Source organism: Bacillus rossius, chromosome 10 (assembly GCF_032445375.1).
Source record: "Bacillus rossius redtenbacheri isolate Brsri chromosome 10, Brsri_v3, whole genome shotgun sequence".
In the NCBI taxonomy this organism is placed as follows: Eukaryota; Metazoa; Arthropoda; class Insecta; order Phasmatodea; family Bacillidae; genus Bacillus; species Bacillus rossius.
Window position 1 is genome coordinate 24,077,445 of NC_086337.1, and position 22,002 is coordinate 24,099,446.

General features: G+C 41.5%; 2 protein-coding genes across 2 annotated transcripts in view; one reads left to right on the top strand and one right to left on the bottom strand.

The window, feature by feature from the left end:
• Positions 1 to 22,002, bottom strand: part of LOC134536306 (nephrin-like) — a 414,417-nt gene that overhangs the window by 252,426 nt on the left and 139,989 nt on the right. The window contains exon 2 of the mRNA XM_063376058.1: positions 18,909 to 19,117. Coding sequence (XP_063232128.1) covers positions 18,909 to 19,117 — 209 coding nt within the window. The remainder of the gene's footprint in view (positions 1 to 18,908; positions 19,118 to 22,002) is intronic.
• The window catches only part of LOC134535850 (uncharacterized), a 249,011-nt gene that overhangs the window by 59,050 nt on the left and 167,959 nt on the right, over positions 1 to 22,002 (top strand). The gene's annotated exons all lie outside the window — the stretch shown is intronic.

Here is a 22,002-nt window from a genome sequence, read left to right on the forward strand (position 1 = left end):
AAATCAGGTACAAAGCCGGGGTATAGTAATCTTTCAAGTCTCTGTCGCCTTTACCGGTTATTTGTATAGACTGAATTTCAGTTTGCAAATGGAATGAGTTTTTTTGTCTACGTACCTGTTCCGGCAGCGAATTCTAGCGGCGGGTGTGGAAACTACGTGTGATTCGCGTTCAGAAATGTAGTTAAAAACGAAATTTGTCTAACTTACATCTATTACGCTCGGCGTAATTTAAAGAATTCTACGTTAAGTTTTGTGTCCAGTTTCATATTATAAGTGTGTTGGCAACCTGAAAACACGTGAATTTGCTCGTTTCGGAGGATAGGCGTTGCACATCACTGGCGAGTTTTTATAGACACGCTCACAATTTTTTTCCCTTAAGAGAAGCTGAGGCCGCCTAGAGTGCACCCCAACGGACATTTCAGTCAATCATTTCACTGCCCTTGAACCGTGGTTTATACATATTTGAAACACGCTTCTGAATAGAAACCCCTATCCGGGCACACATACGTCGGAGAACTTGAAAAGAAACCACGTGATGAAAAAAACTACTCACTGCTTCAGAATGGGGTGGATCTGTTAATGAAAATCAATTAAGAATACGCTGCAGGAAGGTTGGACATGTTTCCGTATTTCGTTTTCAAAAATGTATTAGAAGAATGAAAATCGCTAAGACGAGTGTTTTCAGAATAATTATTATGCATAAAACCCGGTCAAGATTCTTGAAAGCGCTTCAGAGAACTGCATAGTTTTATAGTTAGCACTCAAATCTCATAGTTTCCCTATGAACAACGAGAAGACTGCGCGCCAGTCCACATCCTTGCGCTAAGAGGCGACACTGCGCTAGAAGCACCAGTGAGCGTCATACTTATTATCCCGTCTCAGTAACATAAATACACATATGACTAGTCGGGTGCCGTAACTGTAGTGATTAATACTCGTGTTTTACTGTAAAGGAATGTGGGTGTTGTTGCTTTAAGCTACCACAGATACCTCTTTTATTCATACATTAAAACTTTTGTTACTGTCAACCCCAATACTTTTACAAATGGCAACACAAAACGGTACAGAACACAGTTTTTAGGCAAGGAATCGCCCATGGCCTATTTGTGAGGAACAGATCCAGTATTTCCTTGAGAAATTTGGAAAAAATTATGGAAAAAGAGATTAGGAAGCTAACCCGGGTCATCTGGAATGCAGATCTAGTGTCTTATCACTACACTATTTTGCTCCATTGCAGGCATTGATATTTCACGCCGAAAATTTTACTTATTATCTACTAGCTGGAGTACCCGCACTTCGCTACGGCAGTATACACAGCCCCTCCTCGTGGGTACGCCACTGAAAGAGCCGTTGCCATTAAAACGCAGAAGGCATCAACAATGTAAAAGGCCGCTGCAATTTAGAGGAAAAAAGCGTAAACAATACCACGGCGAAAATTCATCGAGAATAATTAAGTTCAATTTCAAAGTGTGATTATTATTATTACTTTTAGAAATTTCAACTAGACCAGGGGTCGGCAACCTTTTGAGTCGGAAGAGCCAAAAATAAAAATTTACGAAATTTCAATGTTTTTTAAAGAGCCACAAAATTTTTTATTGCCTACAATAAATAGCACCTACTTGCATAAATAAAGTTTTTTGATAAAAAAACTAATCTATTTATTCATAAGAAAAATTTATTCATATATAAGCCTATCTGTTGAGTGGGACCGTAAGTACTCGGGCGGATGGATAGCTTTAAATGGATAATTTAACTGCTTGATGACATTTTGTTTAGTAAAATATAACAAGCGTGGAAAAAAACCAGACTTACTACTGGTTTGTTACAAAAAAAGTATTTTCTGTATAAATGACCTGGTGATGCAGTATTTCTAGTACGGAACTAAAGAGCCGCAGCTTCACATCCAAAGAGCCGCATGTGGCTCGCGAGCCGCAGGTTGCCGACCCCTGAACTAGACAGTGACCTTCCTCATGTTTCAAAAGTCAATTATGGAAAATTTCGTTGCAGTCGAATGAATGGTATAGGAATACATATGGGACAAAAAAAAACCAAGCATATATATATGTACATATATTATTCTTTGAGGCATGAGGGTATTGCTACGCGTGAGGAAAAACGGGTTCGTAAGGATAGCCCAATTCATTTTATACCGTTTTACATGCAACTAATAGTTACATTACTAATGAAATCACCATACTTAATGTTTGTTCACAAATCACTAAGTGTCTGTCAAGCCCACAGTTCGCACTCCTCACCGGAGCTAGGCTCAACAGTGTTTCGCCTCTTACCTAGCGCCAGTCCACACACAGTCTCACAAGGTCCCGTCGCTTTGCGCCTGCGCCGCTCGCCCGACTAAACTCGCCTGTTGGAACTCCCGCGGAGGCCGGCGTCGCCGCTGCTTTTATACCAGTTGGTCGTCTTTCCCGAACGTACTGGAGTGGCTGTGACTTGATGTGTCTTCCCGGGCCGACCCGATTGCCCGAAGTATCCAGAAACTCGCGGGAGACACGTCACTCCACGCGGCAGCCTCTGTAAGCCTTGCATGATTCCCAGGCCATTAAGGGATAGATGCCAGCGCCGAGGAAGGAAGAAGTGGTGGCAAGGTCCGGCCGCCCTAATCCCCCAAAGTATGCGCGTATGACGTCAGTGGTGCCGTGTGTTTAGAAAGGGGGGGGGGGGAATCCGGCCAGACTACCGCTGAAAGACCTGCTCAGGTACCTGGCACGCGTCAATGCCCTGATTCCCAGTTCCTAACAGTATCAAGGGAGCAGGAGGCAGGAGCTGTTCCTATTCTGAAGTGGAAAAACAATTAAACGGAACAAAATATATTAAATAAATTCTAGGAAAATTACTTCAAGGATTATTCTTGGTACCTTATCTGTTTTGAAAGAATTCAATTACCCAACACACACTACGTAGAAAGAGGGGTTTTCTGAAATATTCTCTTCTTCCCCCTTACCACTTAGTCAAAATCCAATTTCCGTTTAGAGCAGGTGGATGCTCCCTCGCTTAGAGGTACAACTCACTTCACTGCAGTAAAATATAAATGAGATTATTAATATTATTGAAGCCACATGATATTCGTGAGAATCGATAGTTTATTGTGCGTGTGTGAAGGTTGAGAGTGAATGCATTTTGAAACATTTGTTTTATTCTTGTTAAACAGTTTCACTTTATTCAAAACAATGTGTTATTTTTTTTATTTCATTCATCAAACATTCTTGCTTAGCATTGTGACGTTAAAAAAAATATTTTTAGAACCGAACTTGCTTTTGCATCTGTAATTATTTAGGTTATATTTAAGAATGTTGAGCTTTTTTTTTTAAAGATGTTTATGTGTTCTTACTTATAACGTTATTGACATAATATTAAGATTTATAATTTTACACACACATTCTTCGTTATTGAAGTTTTCTTTTTTAGTTGAAATTTACCGCATATGAGAAATATTATACTCTCAAGAGCAAAAATATTAAATTTAAAATTTAATTTTTATATTGTGACAAAGGTTTATGGATGTGCAAAATGTGCTTTATAAATAAAAATTTAATTTTAAATTATGTTAAGTAGATATTTTACCTGACACACATCTATTTGTAATCGCAGCATCACAGAATCGAATGTTTAACGTCAAATTTAATAAGTTACGGGTGCATCGTTTAGAAAGCAGCTTTCATTTAAAACGAAAAAATAATGTGCTACTGAATTTTTTATGGAATTTAAACCACGTATCTGTTTATTAATACAGCCTTAACGTAAGTTTGAAAAGATTCATTGCTGATGGTTAACAGTATTCGTTGCGAGGCAAATAGCTATTGCATTTAAATATTGGCTAATTAATGTAAAAACGTTTGTAAGGCGTATTAAAGACAGACATGTTATCGACTAACGTAGCAACTTCTTGTTTTCGTACTTGGCCCACAATTAATTTAATTGAAATTCGTGTTTCTTACCATTTGCTAAAATATTCAGGATGTTAAAATTGCGTTATCTGATGCTTAACCAAATGTTAGCAAGTAAAAATCTTTATAAATTACAGTACTATCTTACAATATAAAATATCTTCAGCTTACTTTCAGTTCCTATCAACCTAGATATAATTAGTGCAAAATTTATCTAGTACCCAGTTATATATAGGCCCTATAAATATATATGTTTTTTTTTTTGTCATGTATGTGTTTCTAAACCATTCATCCTATTGCGATGAAACTAACTTCGGGCAACCTTGAGAACCCGGGCCACCATTGGGTCACCTACCTTATTCGCTGCAGTTTCAGAAGGTGCGTTTAGGCTGCAGTAGCTCTCAGTGGGGCTACATATGTAATTACTGGTCGGATGAGGGATTTGTAGAGCGGAAATCCATTCTGAACTGTACTGCCGACGTGACTGATCATTACTGGGTGGTGTGAGGGCATTCTACTTTGCGCCTCCTCTCCTAGAGTCTGTATGGGTCCACCACAGTAGTTTGCGATCCGTCTGGACACCGAGGTATTTCGCAACATCCTTGCGGGGGAATGCGTTCCCGAAACAGGGTTATTTGAGGCGCGCGATCAACCGGCCGGGAGATTTCTGCGAGCGAACACAACTGCCTCTGATTTTGGTAGTGTTCATCTTCATTCCGCCAGTTCGTGAACCATTGCTACGTCGCCGTGAGCGCGGGTTGCATTCTGTCAGCGGCTAATCGTAGGTTATGTGACCTGCTGTACAGGACTGCATTGTCCGCATATCAGCCTAGTTTCACGAGGCGATGCCCTGGATTAGGTGTGTTACTTGCGTGAACATTAAGTAGTACATGATCTAGGATGCGGGCATGTGGCAAGATTGCATACATTGATTTAAATGACTCTAAACATTCTGCTAAGTACGAGGTTTCTAGCTTTATGTAACCGTCAGAGAAGCCTGTTTGGTGAGTAAACACGTATGGAAAACCTTCTTAAAAAAAAACCTTCGCAACGTGCAGGTATTCAGCCACTACATAGTCCTCGGTGAGACGGATCTAGTTGTTGTGCAGTTGAGTGTGTACTGCGGAAACCAAATTGCTCCTCAGGCAGCATATTGGTTTCTCGCCTGTGTTGGTGTAGCAATGCACACTCGGCTACTTTCGAGTGTGTACTGAGTAAGCAGATCGGCATACAGTTTTGTGGCGGAGTTTTGTTTCCCTTTTGGTTTGTGGAAGAGACCAAGACGTTAGCTTCTTCGCATCGGGAGGGGAAGTAGCGTAACGTGAACACCCTGAGCGTGTGCACGACGGCGTCTGAACGCACGATGGGGGGGGGGGGGGTCGCGAAACCACACACAGCACCCTCAAGGACTTTTCCCGAGCACGCTATCGACCCGAAAGCATCCGCAGGGCCCGGTCAGTTGTGTGATCCGCCCCCGCGCCTGGCTGCCCTCGACGACGCCCTCGTCACTTCCGGCGACACCCTCCCCCTCCCTTCCCGTCACTACCAGCTTTGAATATATATACTGTATAGAAGTCGCAAGTGGATAGGATTTACTCTACGTTTTTCAGAAGCGAATGATGAGCAGCTTGGGAACTCCACCGCTGCAGTGCGCTGCCGTAACGCCCTGTATCGTCTTAGTTGTTGTGTACACGTTAGAGCGCAGCAGTGTCGCCCGCTGTCATTCCCCGCACCCCCCACCTATCATTCACTGCAGCTCAAGATCGTTCAACAGGAGGGGGAAGGGGTGTTTGAAGAGTTCGACACTTGTCCGCTAGGGACCACCACAAGTCGATGCCCTAGAGATGGTGGCGATTGCGGCGGTGAATTAACCAACTACCTCAAAACCGTATTAGAAATTTTAACCTGGGCTGGCGACTTCTATACAGTATATATATTCAAAGCTACCAGCGACACCATCCCCCCTCCCCCGGGACAGCCGCGGCGACCAGGCCCGGTGCTTCGTCGCCAGCTCCGCCTGTCCGCCGACCGCAGCAGCCCCTGACCAACAAGCCTCGCGCGCTGCCCGAAGAACCAGCGTCGAGCCCACGGTTAAGGCCCGTCCACACACACACACACAGAAATAAAAAAAAAAGATTCCAAGAAATTAATATAATAATGTTCGCAAGCTTTCTCGGCCATTGTCTGAAGTAGCTTGGCTTGTGGGTTGTAGCGGTTTCCTTGGCGAATAATTCACCGACGTTTCGGTCGACATTGCGGTAGCCATCATCAGGGAGCAGTTACCTACTGAGGTTAAAACTATGTTGCATTGTCTGTAGCTCGTGGTTGGCTGGGCACACGTCTTACTGTCAGCACACCAGTCACAGCCATTCAGTGGGGAAGGAAATTCCTCCACCTGAATAGGGCTGTGGCTTATCACGCAGAAGCCCGCCAATCACAAGCGCACAACCGCTCGCGCAGGCATATACCTTATTGCAGTCTAACGAGCGATCAGTTTTTTTTTTTATATTTTTCGTGAAAGATACGTGGTTCGACTAATAACTGTCAATTTAATTACTTTCCAACAGAAGAATGAACAGTCATACCAAAATTTTTAAAACTATAACTTTGAGTTATCAATAATGTAAATAGCTTTTAACAATATATATATTTTTTAATAATTTCATCCAAAGTAAAGGCTTTTCATCTCGAACTGTTTTATTATTAGTATAGATTAGATATATGTAGATTACTTCAGTGTTATAAAAGCTGTTGTGCATGCAAGTTAAACACAAGCTCTTATAAGTAAGACATACTTTACTGTGGAGGGTTGTTTTGAAATGATGTAATTTAAGTAGCTGAAAATAAAAATATAAAATAAAATTACTTTATTTTTAAAGGCGATTGACGAGAAATACATGAATAGGTATTATTTTGTTTGTTAAATGAAGTAAACGATTTGTGAAAAAAAAATCAGTAGTAGGTTTTGAAAGAAAAAAAAATTGTTTTCTGATTAAGATAATCCTATAGTGAAAAAAAGAAAGTGGGGATTCTTTACTTGCAAATCTACGTTGCTTAAGGACATTTTAATACCATGAGTTTTCTCAAATTAAAACTATTTAGATAAATTGTTATTGCAATAAAAATTTCCTCAGTTTATCTCTTTTTTTTATTCCCAATAGCTTGCAAAAGTAAAGTTAGAATATTTTAGGTTATGCATACAGACAAAACCAATTATTATCCGGTGTTTTAATAGTTGGCACAGTTAACATTCAACCCAAAAAAAGTTAGAATTCTAACATTATAGATTTGCTCTTTAATGGTGCCTAAAAGGCGTTTAAATGATTTTACAAAGGTAAAATTTATCTTTCAACGGACAAAAGGGGCGAACATCAATAATAATTATGTGAAAGAAGTATTTCAGAACGCGCAGCAAATTAATGTGTTATCATCATGCAAATAAACTTACAATACGAAATTTGAACACCGAATTTAATGTTAAAATCATTTAAAATAATGCCGAACGTGATAAATATACATAAAGTATTTACTTTAAGGAACAAAGGATACAATTTTTTTCCAATATTTAAAATTTAACAATATTAATTCTTATTTACATGATTAAAGTATCGATTTTTCAGGGTAGCTGAACAACAGGAGTACCGAACGCGTCATATGTAAGTGCCTCAAACGCTGAACGTGTGATATTCCCCCCTAAACCGGAATTATCTTGCCTGAGCTTTTGAGATTATATTTTTTTTACCCATCGAGGGTGAAATTTTAGTGTGCACCGGAAGTTTAATCAAATAAACGCACATTACAGAATGGAAATTTGACAGGTTGAAAGTACAATGCGCATGCGTGCAGAAACTTCTACAGCCACGAGCCAAAGTCGTCAAGATGTCGGATCCACGGGTGGTGACATTTTTCGCGAACATTCGGGGGATGTACTAGGCGTATTGGTGCACGCCAAAGTAAATTTTGTGTTAGTGAAACTATTGTGGAATGTTTTTGTAAACTTGAATAGTCGTAACTAAATATAATTTCAACTTTAAAAATAGGTAGGGGGAAGTTCCCTAACGCCGGACGGCACCTAGTTTCGGACACTTGTATTATCTCTGCACGTCGGAACAGATTCCATTAAAAAACCTTTGAGCGGTTCCCCAGTGACGCGAAAGGCCTCGGCAAGAGCGGTCGATTGCAGTTTTTGGCAGAAAAACAGTTTAAGTGTTTATGGTAACTGTTTGTAAAGTTATTGTTCTATTATTATTCGTAGATATGAAAGTTTTGTTTATTTCCAAAGAGTTTTGGGATGGAACACGTAATTTTGGCGATTACCTGTCCCGTAGTGGCGTGTCACAAAGTTGTCCCCCAACACCCGACAGTGAACAAGTTGTTTATTCTCGTAAGTATTTAAACTTATTATAGTGATTGTTGTACGTGGTTTTAGATAATGGAAGAACGGATAGAGATCGCAATGGAAGAGACGAATAAGAAAGGAAAATGGGACCAACAAAGTTTTTAAACTGCGATAGATATGGTTTTGTCAAAAAAAAAAAAAAAAGGAAAGAGTTTGAGAGAAGCTTCGTCGCACTATAAAATCCCCAAAAAGCACTCTAGATGATAAGATATCGGCATTGAACCGTGGAGAATAAGTGAAGTTTCAAACAAAGATCGGGAGATTCACTACACTTTCTCACCCGAGTACGAACAAGTTTTAATAGACCACGTAAAAGATTTGTTCAATAGATGTCTGCCACTGATGAAAAAGGGAGTTTTTGAAGTTAGCGTTTGACTTGGTTGAAACTATGAAGATCCCTCATCGCTTTAATAAAAAGAAATGTGCTGCTGGGAAGAATTTTTACTACAATTTCATGCAGGGACATCCTGAAATTTTGCAGAGAGAACCACAGTCGACAACCTTGATGCGAGGCGCAGGGTTTAACAAAGCACAAGTGGATTCCCTTAGTGACAATCATGAAAAACTGATGACGCAGTACAAATTTCCCCCTAAAAAATTTATAACTGTGATGAAACTGGAGTCAGCTTCGTGCACAAACATAAAAACGTTCTTGTCCGAAGCCTGTTCGTCAAGTTGTAAATCTCACTTCTGCTGAGAGGGGCAGAAATTAAACAGTATTGTATTGTATGAGTGTCAACGGCCTCTTCACAACGTCATTTTTTTTTGTCTTTCCTAAGCAAAAGATAGATAATCGGCTCATGATAAATCATCCTGTAAGACTATGGTTTTTTAACAGAAATATGGCTGGACTAGAAGTGGGTTAATATTCTGTAGTTATGTCCGTGTTAAGTTAGCGAATGAGTTTCTTTCAGACACGTTTCTTCTGTCGTCACACAAGTCTTGGCCATTTTGTTCGTTCTCAATATTCCAAGAATCATTCAAAGAGAATACCGAAAGGGATTTGACGCCGGAGAGTATGGTACCTCGAACTGAATGGTCGTATATCCGTCAGAACTGTTAACAACAAGGCTTGGTTTCAACAAACTGGACCGAGAAGAGACCTTCGCCAAGGGCCTTCTCGGGACGAATGTGCCCTCCGCGCGAAGCTTGACTTCCATCAGACTTCCAGCAACGCTCTTCACTCGGTGGTGTAGACTATATACCCCGGGGGGGGGGGCGAGTGGGGTGAAATCATGTTCCCCCGGCTCACGGCCATTCAAATTGGATTCCCGTGGCTTGACGGAATATACATGGCAGGATGTTGAGAGGAGTTGGTGGGAGGGGGGAGGAGATGGAAGATGAAGGACGGTGGGGGAAAGGGAAGCTGGAAGTATCAGGAATAACGTCGACTGTCAATCCTCCTTTATGCTCTCGTCCCCCCCCGCTTCGCCTCTCAGCTACCCTCCGGTCCGCAGGCTGGAAGCTGGGCTGGCAGGAGAGCGATAACGCGCCCACCGGAGACCTCTCGTACCCAGTCGTGCCAACTGCCGCTTGCACGGGGAATATTTCCCCGACACCCTCCCGTCCTCCAACCGGAGAACATCCCCCCCTCCTCCCGCCGATAAAACACAACTCTTCGCCACCCGAACACAGACCCTGTAGGTGAAGGAAGCGGTAATAAACTCCCATCATTCCGCTGTGGCCTCGAAATTGCGCAAATAACTCCCCCCTACCTTCTCACCCCCTTACCCATACACACTTTCTTCTTCTCCTTCTTCTCTTCCTTTTTTCCTTCTCGCACATAAATTACGCGTTTCTTACCCACCAGCCTCTCCGAATTTAAATATCGCCCACCCTCCCTCTCCATAAGCTTTCTCTTCCTTGTTTTACGTCTTAATGCCCACGGCTCGAGAGAGAAAGGTATTATCCCAGATCTTTCGATGCGAGGCTGAGGTCTTGTGAGCCTTTGCTCAGGCTGCCAAACTTTACGACATATGAACTAAAAATAAAAGAGCCAAGATTTCAAAATATGTGCTGTCATTTTTTTTTCCGTTTAAAACAAGTACGAGTACAATTAAAAGGTCACTTCATATAATTACAAAACCAGACTCTGAAACTTAGTTATAATAAAACTCCATTACACACCTATCACACACCTATCATGTTCTACTTTAGAGAAATATTTTCCTATACTAGAAATTTATGTAACATAACTAGAATTTTTGTTTTTGTAAAATATACTAAAATGACTTATAATTCTCCTAAGTAACATAAATTTAACATTGTTTAATGCTTACAAAATGCTGCAAATAATATAAAGAATATCTTTATTTGAAAATAATGTTTGTAATTAACTTTTTAATTAGTGGAAACATCATTTTGGTTTTTTTTTAGATTTGAATTCTTGAATTATATTTTAGATAACTAAACTAAAATGCTTTTACATAAAATATTTTCAAAACATTGTCAGCTTGTAGTGTTTAAATTATATTTTTTTCCTATACTTATGTTGCGTGTGCTCCGCATACGCACATCAAGATATGTCGCGCGGCGCCTAAGCGCGCGCCGATGCAACCAGCACAAGCAAAGTGTTCGCGCGCTGCGCGCATGACGTTCGGAGCCGCTCGGGAGCCGTCGGGGAGGCTCGTTTTGGCGGGCTGCCAACCGGACATCGCCGAAGGCGCCTGTTCCGGTTGCCCCGACCGAGAACAATCTGCCATGTTCGCTACTAGCAGTTCACAGAGTATAAAAGGGGTCCCATTTTCCGCTTATGGGAACGTAATAGTTCCCGGTATCGCTGTCACACGCTCCCGGCCGAGCATATGAGGAAACGGCGGCGCTGAGAGAGGATACTCGTCGCGACCACCAGCGACACCAGCCGGAGGCCCTGCTGGCCTTCCCTGGCGAAGGAAGCTACACTGTCAACACGTCTCGCCGGCCTGCCGTCACGCTGCCTGTCTGAAGAAGCTACCACTTGGTAAAGTACTGTTTCGTCGTAGACACCTATAGACCGAGTGGGTAGAAAACTTAGAGTGAGAAGAGGGGCAGTGGTGACGGAGGCAAGGCTTGGAGACGGCGGTGTGAGCTTGTGAGTCCCGATGAAAGACTTTACATCTGACTGGACACACAACACTTAGGTGTGAATCCCGGCAGCGACACGTGAAGAATAATGCCAGTCCCCACACCGACGAGCATTTCTCCCGCTACGATAGTTTGGGGAGATAGTCAATGGTAACCCCTGAATCGACGAATAAGAACTTGCCCGCAGAAATACGTGTCGACAAGAGTAGTCAAAGTTGACGACTAGTTATATTAATAATTATAGGTCTGCGTACCCTCGTGAAAACATGTATAGTGGTCATTTTTGTATTAGTAATAGTTAAATGATATTAATGATTATGGTGATGTTTGCTAACTTCCGCATTGACACAGGTGTGTCGCATAATATTCAATAAGTCGAGGGGTCTTGTTATATACTTTTAATTGCACTCTGGAAATTTATGTACGTTAATTGCTTGTAACTTAGCTTCTGTTTTGACGGTGTACCCAGCGCCAAGCGCGGTGCCAAGTATGAGAGCACGGGAAATTGTGAAGTGAATTTGTTAAGCTGCATTCACGTGCCTCACGTTGCAATAATTCCTAAACGTTTCTGTTCGCAGACTTTTGCATCAGAGCCACGCCGCAAATATCAAGTGTTTACATTTTTGTCATTAATGAAGTTGTAATGAATAATTTAATGTATAGGCGATCATAAATGTGTTGTTACCATAGAGTTGTAATACTATTATATGACACTTCGCCACACTATGTTCCATTCCTACTCCTTGTTCCCCTCGAGTGTTTAACACGAGAGGCTACACTTAAAACTTTTTAAGGCATAAAATTGTGTCACTTAAAATTACAAATTATTTTATACCATGTTTTCATCCAAATATAATTGTTATTGTTTACAAATTCATTTTACCATTGTGTATAGTAATGTATCCAAGCAACATTTTTTATTATTTGAAACAATTAATAATGTCGAAGACAATCCCCTTGCTAAAAGAATCATTAAAATATTTATTTAAACGTCAAGTTTTAAGATTTGTACAATTCAAAATTTATTCTTTTGAGTACAATATTACCATGTCAAAATCATATCCATTATAAAACACGCCCTCAAATAATATTTATACTTTTATTAATGTTTAAATGCCATATTAGATTTTAAGAAAGAAATATTTATTTACTTTTAAGTAATTTATTTTATTATTTCAAAACAAGTATTAGCTCGAAATGACATCTCCCACGTTTGAGCGCTGAATCATAGGCCACCGTTTAAAATTTTCGTTACACGGAGTTTACAATCAGAAAACGCATGTAACTTCTTTGTGGCACAGTATGTCAAAGGTTTAGCGATGGAAATGATCCTTGTAATTTGCATGGATAATTGTGAATAAATCCAGAATCTGTTTAAAAAAATTGTTTATTCGACGCGAACAAGTTCCATGCGGATATATTTTCCCCGTCGGCAAGAGAGCACAGTGGCGCAGCCAGGCGACCGAACGCCGAGTTAGAATTTTTTTTTCTGTGGCGAAAAGGGTTTTACCAGGGGAGGGGAGGGAGATGGAAAGAGGGGATGGTGTGGAAGGGGGGGAAGGGGTTGAGTACGAGGCTTCGAACCGTGAGTTCGTGTGTCCGCGGCACCGCACACCGCTTTGGCGCAAAGGTCACGCGTGTTGGGTTTTCGGGACAGGGGGTCGTCGAAGGGAGAGAGAGAGTGGTAGGGATAAGGGATGAAAGGTTTGGCCTTGCAACAGCTGTCACCGGCAAGTTCGTCCGCGGCTCCACTTCATTTTTTTTTTCTAAAAAAGAGTATGAAAAAAAACATCGCTGCGGTGAACAAGGTTTGGAGCTTGGATTTCGACAGAATGTGCCATCCTCCCGGAAAAACCCTTCCGCACTTCGAACCCCCTGTACCCTTGTTCCCACTCTTTACGTTCACCCGAGTTTTGTTTCCTGTACTCGCTCTCCTGGTAGCCGCCATTTTAGCTCCGTGGCAGCCGTGAAGTCGAGGCGTGAGTTAAGTCCAGAGTTGACCTGCACATTAGTCAGAGTGGGAAGAGAGAGAGAGAGAGAGAGAGAGAAAGAAAGAGAATAAGTAAAAACATCCTACAGTAGGTAATTCCCATTTTAAAATAATCAAGGATTTAAAGAAAAACTAAACATTTATTTTGAAATATTGGAAACCGCTATAGATTTGTGAGATCATCCTGAAGATTTGTAAAAGTTTCTTAATTTTAATTACTTAATCCCTAAATAAAAGTGGTTGAATTCAATGTTTTATCAGAAACTGTGTTTAGTATGCATCACCCATTCACTAATACACCTGTCATCAACAGTTTTTTAAGCCAAATTTATAGCTGCTCTAATTTTAAAACCATTGTAATAGTTTTAAGATATAGCCCAGACGTCAGTATGAATTTCAGTATACAAATTTATTACTTTGCAGATTTTCATCTGTTACAGACTTGTTCTCTTCCTTTCACAAATCATGCTGGATGTAGGAAATTGAGCACGAATTGCAGACCTTACTAACTAAGTGGTGAAACATATATTTGTTTGCGTTTTTTAAAAAATTTACACTTGGAGGGTTTAAAATGAGATGAGTTGTGTTTTAAACCCTTTAAAAATTATATACTTAAAAAATAAATACATTGCGAGATTACGTACAACATTATTACCTAATCTTTGTGTAAATTTATTTAAATTTTAACTTTAAAGACGTAATAAAGGAATAATTCAGTTTTAAAATCAAAATAATATTTTGAAGCTATTCACTCTAAAGTTGATATAAAAGGTATGAATAAATAGTATTATTTCCATTTAAGGACCTAGTTAAAAGTGCGTTTTGAAGACAGTGAATTCTCTCAATTACAGTTCCGACAAAGTAAAGCAGTCTATTGAACAAATTATCGAGAAACTCTGTCAAGAAAAAAAAGACTACGTGGGGAAATTATCTGGTGGTCCCTGTCTTCAGACAAGCTAATGAATGAGTAAATAAATGTTTATGAAATTGCTATATTTTGCAAGTGTTTCTGTAGTAGAATATAATTTACATAATAAAATATATTCACAGTTATGTTGCTTTTTTTGCACGTATTAATTGTGCTTTCATCACAAAACATTAAATTGTAGAGATTTTATTAAGTAATTTATAAATAAATAATGTTGAGTTTAAATAAACTCCTCTGGATACGGCTAAGGTTCGAACCAAGGACAGTATTCGATAGAATGAAGAAATATTTTAAAAAGTAATTTTTAAGAAGTTATATTTTATTGGAATTTTTTTAGAATATGGTGACCAAAATGGCTGAAAATATGGTGGATGCTACGACAGCTGACGATCTGGTGATTTACATTACTTCATTCTAGTATTTATAACATAAATCAATATGGCGGCAGCGAACTCTAGAAAACGAAAACAAATTTACAGATTTAAGATGGCCGTCATGATGTATTACTGGTATGAGTGGAAATCCTCAGTGGAAGAGCCTCCTCACCGAGTTCGTGCCGAGGACTCCAAGGTCCATGACTGAAATGACTTTTGTGTAAAATTTTAATTATAGTTGTAGTTAATGAAAATTTTTTTTATATATTTTTTCCCGATTTTTTTGGATAATAGTTGCATATTAAAATATGGTGTATGTGACATAATTCTAAATACTAGAAAACAAAATGACAAAAGGTTCTAGAAAGTAAAATGGCGGAAAGTTATAGAAAACAAAATGGCAGATGTGATGTCATAATCTAATATGGTGTAATACAAGATGGCAGCTGGGGCAATGTCACTCCATATTGTGGGAAAGATAAATGTCATACAATATGGCAGCCGTAATCAAGGTCTAGGTCATCTAAGATGGCTGTCGTAACGTCAATCCAATATAGTTCCCAACAATCACAAACCGATCCTCGACCCTGCTGCAGGAAATACACAATGTGCGTAAAATAACTTGATTCGTCTGGATGCTTATCTGGTAATAACAGGGACTGCTTTTTCAGTAGTAACTTTATGTACTGTGTCCCACATATTGTACCGGAAATACTTGGTCAACATAAAAATGAGAGTGAAATTGAAGCGGGTTTCCTGCCACAACATACCAATGACGGCGAAGTTGAAGAGGAAGTACTTCTGCATTCTTCCTATATTGTGGAAGTTATGGTAGGAGTCTTATATCAGTATGCTTATAAATGAAGATATAGTAGCCGAACTCTTGCTGAAACATAACTAATATAGTGTGGTTTAAGAGGAAATCCTTCAACAGCATATTTATAATTATGTGATAGTAGCGGATGTATTTCTGTAATCCACCTATGATGGTGAAGTTGTGGCAGAAATGGTCCGCAACTTACCTATGACACTGATACTGTAGCAGAAATTCACCTATGACACTGATACTGTAGCAGAAATTCTGCCGCAACCTACCTTTGACGGTTGGTTGTAGCACAAACTTTCCTGGATCCTACACATGAAGGTGAGATTGTAGCGAAAATACTTCTGCAACTTAACTATAACATTGAAGCTGTAGAGGAAGGCCCTTTACAACCTACCATTAACTGCGAAATTATAGAAGTTCCATCGCTAAATACCTATGCCAGTTAGGTTTAAGTGGAAGTCCCTGAACAAACTATTAAAACGCTGAGATTTAAGCCGATGTTCTTCCGTAACCTACTTAATGATGCAGCAGATATCCACCTGGGACCCTAACTATGAAGGTAAGGTTGTAGCTAAAGTCCTGTCAAAACATACCAATAGCGGTAAGGTAATAGCGTAAATCTTGCGGGAACATATCTATGACAATGAGGTGGAAGCGGAAATCATTCAACAAACTGTTTGTAACATTTTAGCTGAAGTTATTCTGTTACATATCTAGTGACGTACTTGACCGTCCTGAAATTTAACTATGACAGAATGAAATGGAAGACTTGCAACCTACCGATGAGGGTAAAGTTTTAGTGGAAGTCATGTCACACCATGCTCTGTAATGGTGGGGTGATAACAGAAAATTTGCCGGCACAAGCCTATGAGAGTGATGTTCAATATGAATTCCTTGAACAATCTATTTATAAAAGTAAGTTATTAGCAGAAATTCATCTGTTACTTGTTTAGTGACTTAATAAAAGAAGTCCTTCTGGAACCTATCCATGAACGTTTTACTGAAACATAATTTTTCTTCAAATCTACCCATGGCAGTAATGTTTTAGCAGAAGTCTTCCTGGAACCTGCCCATAACAGTGATGCTGCAGCTTAAATCTTCCTCAAAATTACCTATGACTGTATGCTGTAGTAGAATTCTTCCTGAAAACTACCTACAAGAGTGATTCTGTAGCAGAAATCTTCCTGAAAGCTACCTACGACACAGGTATGCTGCAGCAGAATTCTTCCTGGAACATACCAATGAAAGTGGTACTGCAGAAAAAGTTTTCCTGAAACCTATCTATGGCAGTGAAATTGTAGAAGAAGTCTTCCTGGTATCTACCATGATGGTGATGTGGTATTGGAAGTCCTTCACCTACCTATGATGGTGAGGTTTTAGTAGTAGTCCTTCAACCTACCTATGATGGTGAGATTGTAGCGGTAGTCCTGCAACATACCTATGACGGCGCGGCTGTAGCGGAAGTCCTGCAACATACCTATGACGGCGAGGCTGTAGCGGAAGTCCTGTGACATACCTACGACGGCGAGGCTGTAGCGGAAGTCCTGCAACATACCTATGACGGCGAGGCTGTAGCGGAAGTCCTGTGACATACCTACGACGGTGAGGCTGTAGCGGAAGTCCTGCAACATACCTATGACTGCGAGGCTGTAGTGGAAGTCCTGCAACATACCTATGACGGCGAGGCTGTAGCGGAAGTCCTGCAACATACCTATGACGGTAAGGCTGTAGCGGAAGTCCTGCAACATACCTATGACAGCGAGGCTGTAGCGGAAGTCCTGCAACATACCTATGACGGTGAGGCTGTAGCGGAAGTCCTGCAACATACCTATGACGGCGAGGCTGTAGCGGAAGTCCTGCAACATACCGATGACGGTGAGGTTGTAGCGGAAGTCCTGCAAAATACCTATGCCGGTGAGGCTGTAGCGGAAGTCCTGCAACATACCTATGACGGTGAGGCTGTAGCGGAAGTCCTGCAACATACCTATGACGGCGAGGCTGTAGCGGAAGTCCTGCAACATACCGATGACGGTGAGGTTGTAGCGGAAGTCCTGCAAAATACCTATGCCGGTGAGGCTGTAGCGGAAGTCCTGCAACATACCTATGACGGTGAGGCTGTAGCGGAAGTCCTGCAACATACCTATGACGGCGAGGCTGTAGCGGAAGTCCTGCAACATACCTATGACGGTAAGGCTGTAGCGGAAGTCCTGCAACATACCGATGACGGCGAGGCTGTAGCGGAAGTCCTGCAACATACCTATGATGGTGAGGCTGTAGCGGAAGTCCTGCAACATACCTATGACGGCGAGGCTGTAGCGGAAGTCCTGCAACATACCTATGACCGTGAGGTTTTAGTAGTAGTCCTTTAACCTACCTGTGACGGCGAGGCTGTAGCGGAAGTCCTGCAACATACCTATGACGGCGAGGTTGTAGCGGAAGTCCTGCAACATACCTATGACGGTGAGGTTGTAGCGGAAGTCCTGCAGCATACCTATGACTGCGAGGCTGTAGCGGAAGTCTTGCGACATACCTATGACGGCGAAGCTGTAGCGGAAGTCCTGCGACATACCTATGACGGCGAGGCTGTAGCGGAAGTCCTGTAGCATACCTATGACGGTGAGGTGTCCTTCAACCTACCTATGATGGTGAGGTGTCCTTCAACCTTCCTATGATGGTGAGGTGTCCTTCAACCTTCCTATGATGGTGAGGTGTCCTTCAACCTACCTATGACGGCGAGGCTGTAGCGGAAGTCCTGCGACATACCTATGATGGCGAGGCTGTAGTGGAAGACCTGCAACATACCTATGACGGTGAGGCTGTAGCGGAAGTCCTGCAACATACCTATGACGGCGAGGCTGTAGCGGAAGTCCTGCAACATACCTATGACCGTGAGGTTTTAGTAGTAGTCCTTTAACCTACCTGTGACGGCGAGGCTGTAGCGGAAGTCCTGCAACATACCTATGACGGCGAGGCTGTAGCGGAAGTCCTGCAACATACCTACGACGGGCGAGGCTGTAGCGGAAGTCCTGCGACATACCTATGACGGTGAGGTTGTAGCGGAAGTCCTGCAACATACCTATGACCGTGAGGTTTTAGTAGTAGTCCTTTAACCTACCTGTGACGGCGAGGCTGTAGCGGAAGTCCTGCAACATACCTATGACGGCGAGGCTGTAGCGGAAGTCCTGCAACATACCTACGACGGCGAGGCTGTAGCGGAAGTCCTTCAACCTACCAATGACGTTGAGTCTGTGGAGGAAGTCCTGCAACATACCTATAATGGTGAGGTGTCCTTCAACCTACCTATGATGGTGAGGTGTCCTGTAACCTACCTATGATGGTGAGGTGTCCTTCAACCTACCTATGATGGTGAGGTGTCCTTTAACCTACCTATGATGGTGAGGTGGTAGCGGAAGTCCTGTAACATACCTATGACGGTGAGGTTGTAGCGGAAGCTGCGCGTGGCCGAGTTGCGGAAGTCGACGCGGCAGCGGTAGACGCCCTCGTCGTGGCGCCGGATGTCCTCGACCACCAGCTGCGCCGGCTCGGACACGGTGCGGAAGTAGGCGCGCGAGCCGAACACCTCCGGTGCGGACAGGTGGCGCGCCTGGCTCAGCGGCTTGCCGCGCACGTCGAAGCTGCAGCAAGAGCAAACACGTGGTCACGTCTCCGGTCGAGCTTGGCACTGCGTTCTCACCACATACGGGAAGCCATCATTTCACAGACGAGAGAGAGCCAAAACCCGAAGTTCCCCGAAGTTCATGCTCGCTTCTTTTTTTCCTCGTATCTTTTTAATGTAGCTATCTTAACCAAATCGACCGTCCGCAATGTTTTAAAGTATTTCTAATGTAGCTAACCTAACCTAATTGACCATTAGTATCCTATCTTTGAAAAATTTGTGCAATGGGAGTGCATGACTTGATGTAAGCTTTTGGACATACGCCATTGCTTAGCACATGTATGTCTGTAGAAGAAAACTACAAAAAAAAAACACAAATTAAGCAAAAAATTGCTGTTGTCAGGATTTAACTCCACACAATACTCCACAACAGGAATATGGTCAACAAACAAAGATAAACAAAGAAAAATGGACTAACTGAACGAAAAAAAAACCACAAATGATGACAGCACAAAATTAGTATCCTTTTAACAAAACATTTACAATGAACAAAAAAAAAAATTCCGAAGATGCACGATCGGGAGTTTGGCTCTCTCGTCTGTGAAAAGGCTTCCCGCGTTCTCACCACATAACATTTACTGGAGCAGCGGTTCCCACTAGTGGGTCGCGACTCGATCCTAAAACTATAATCGAATAAACACTCAGAAAAGTTAAGAAAAATCCAAACAAATCGATTTTTGTGCTAACACATTTACTGCTAAATAAATAACTCTTTTTTTGCTACAAAGTGCTTATATTTTGTAAACCATTTTCAAATCAGGACACAAATTGTTTATCAATAATCAATCTGTATCTTAAAACAAGCATTTATATGTTTGCAATATTTGACGGTAAATAATATATACATAAGGAAGGGATACTATACAAAGAAGGTTTTTTTTTTTACTCCACAATGGACCGATAGACCGTGGAGATATTCCTTTGAGAAAAGGTGGGTCGCCAGCTGCAAAAGTTTGGGAACCACTGTACCAGAGAGATGATTTATAATGAAGAAAAAAAATAATTTTTAATTGCATGCTTTAATGCACTTTGTCCATTTTTTTACAATACACGAGAGTGTTCGCAAATGGCGAGGCATTAGCCAAACGGGTGGCAGAAAATTATAAAAAAAGCAACCTTTGGTTAGGTAACGTATGTAGGAAAATGAAACGCTGGTGAGTTACAGTTGCGGACAACTGTTTTCCGACTCAAGGCTGGTACCTCCACCACTCCTACCGAATATGCGCCCTTAAGGTTAGGTTGGGAGTCGGCTTACAGTTTAAAACTTTCAGAGAAAGTAAAGTTTGGACCAATCTGTAATGGGATTACTCCCTCCTCTGATCGGGAAGGTGTTAGAGCCTCGGCCCCCTGCCTGCCCCCTTTAGGACAGTGGACAGTTGCGGGCTTCGGTGGACAACTGCCGAAGGACTTAGGACAACTGGCAGGGGCGTTCACACAAACGCTCCGCGCGAAGCAGGTGACAACCCGACTGCAGACGTTCAGAGTTAGCCATTAGCAGTTTGATGTACGTCACCCTTCGTTGTATGATACTACCAGTCTGTCTTCCCATTCACACGTCTGTTGTGAAAAGCGCCCTGTGTATGTGCCCACTAAATTTGCTGCGATTAAATTTATTTTTGCCTGCCCGTAAAGCATTGACATGTCGGCCGTCTCTGCGGATGATAAGCAGGGCCCGGAAAAAAATCTGCGTATTAATTTCGCGTTTGACCAAAATTAAAATAGTTATATCCTTAATTGTTGTGCCTCTGCTATTGGCCCGCAACTCATCTGTCGGACTCTGGGCCAATGAGAAACATTATGTTGCAGATGTATCAAATAACGGAGCTTCTACGTTGGTACGTCCCACAGGATACCAACGAATAGAGGGTGATGATATCTCTTTCCGAATAGGTATACGTAGAACTGAGGAGTCCTGGAGGTCATTGAACCCGCGAATTTTCCCGGATCCTAATGAGCGGTCTGCCGTGCTTCAGCTTTCTATGGAATCTGTGATCACATCATCGTACTAACTCACAGTTAACGCGGTTCCAATCAACCAAATCTAAACTTGTGAACGTAGCACAACCGGAGATTAGGAAAGGATACATATGGAGCATTAACCGTCCGATGTGAAGCCCTTTTCCCTCCAATTTTGTTTTCCTGATTTTCACATACCAATATGGCGGATGTTTGTTTATATTTGTATTAGCTGTTCTAGTCTTATTTTATTTATTTTATGTTAAAAAAATTAGATCAAAATATTACTGGTTAATGAATCTTCATAATACTAATGTAATGAAATGAGTTGAAATTTTTGTCCAATTTAAACTCCAATACCGGAACAGCTAATAGGTTTGTAAACAAACGGCCGCCAAATTGGTACGTGAAGTACACTGAAATCCCCCTCCCCTTTTGGATTCTCCTACCCCCCCCCCCCCCTTTTTCAGCCGACCAGAATCTGACCTTATGCTCCAACCGTATATTTACCTAATCTCTGAGCACAACCAAACATCCACTGTGCCTTTCACCAGACTGCTGGTTGATAGTGCATTTGACTGCAAACGTCTGGAACGCCACAGCGATGTTATCATGCGTCCTTTCAGCCAGTGGAGAAGTCCCCTGAAGCCAGAAAAATTATAATTTGTGCGTCTGTGACTTTGTAAGGTGTCATTTTCGGACATTTGTTCCTTTACAAAAGTGGCTTGTTTTGTCATTTCCCAATTTTGCGAATATCCTTCATATATACTCATCGGCTTTGAATTGTAAAATGGTCTGGTTTCACACTTATCCCGGCCAATCAGAAAAAACTTACTGGATTACTGAATATCCGTGATAAGCCCACAAATGATTTCTTTATGTAATAAA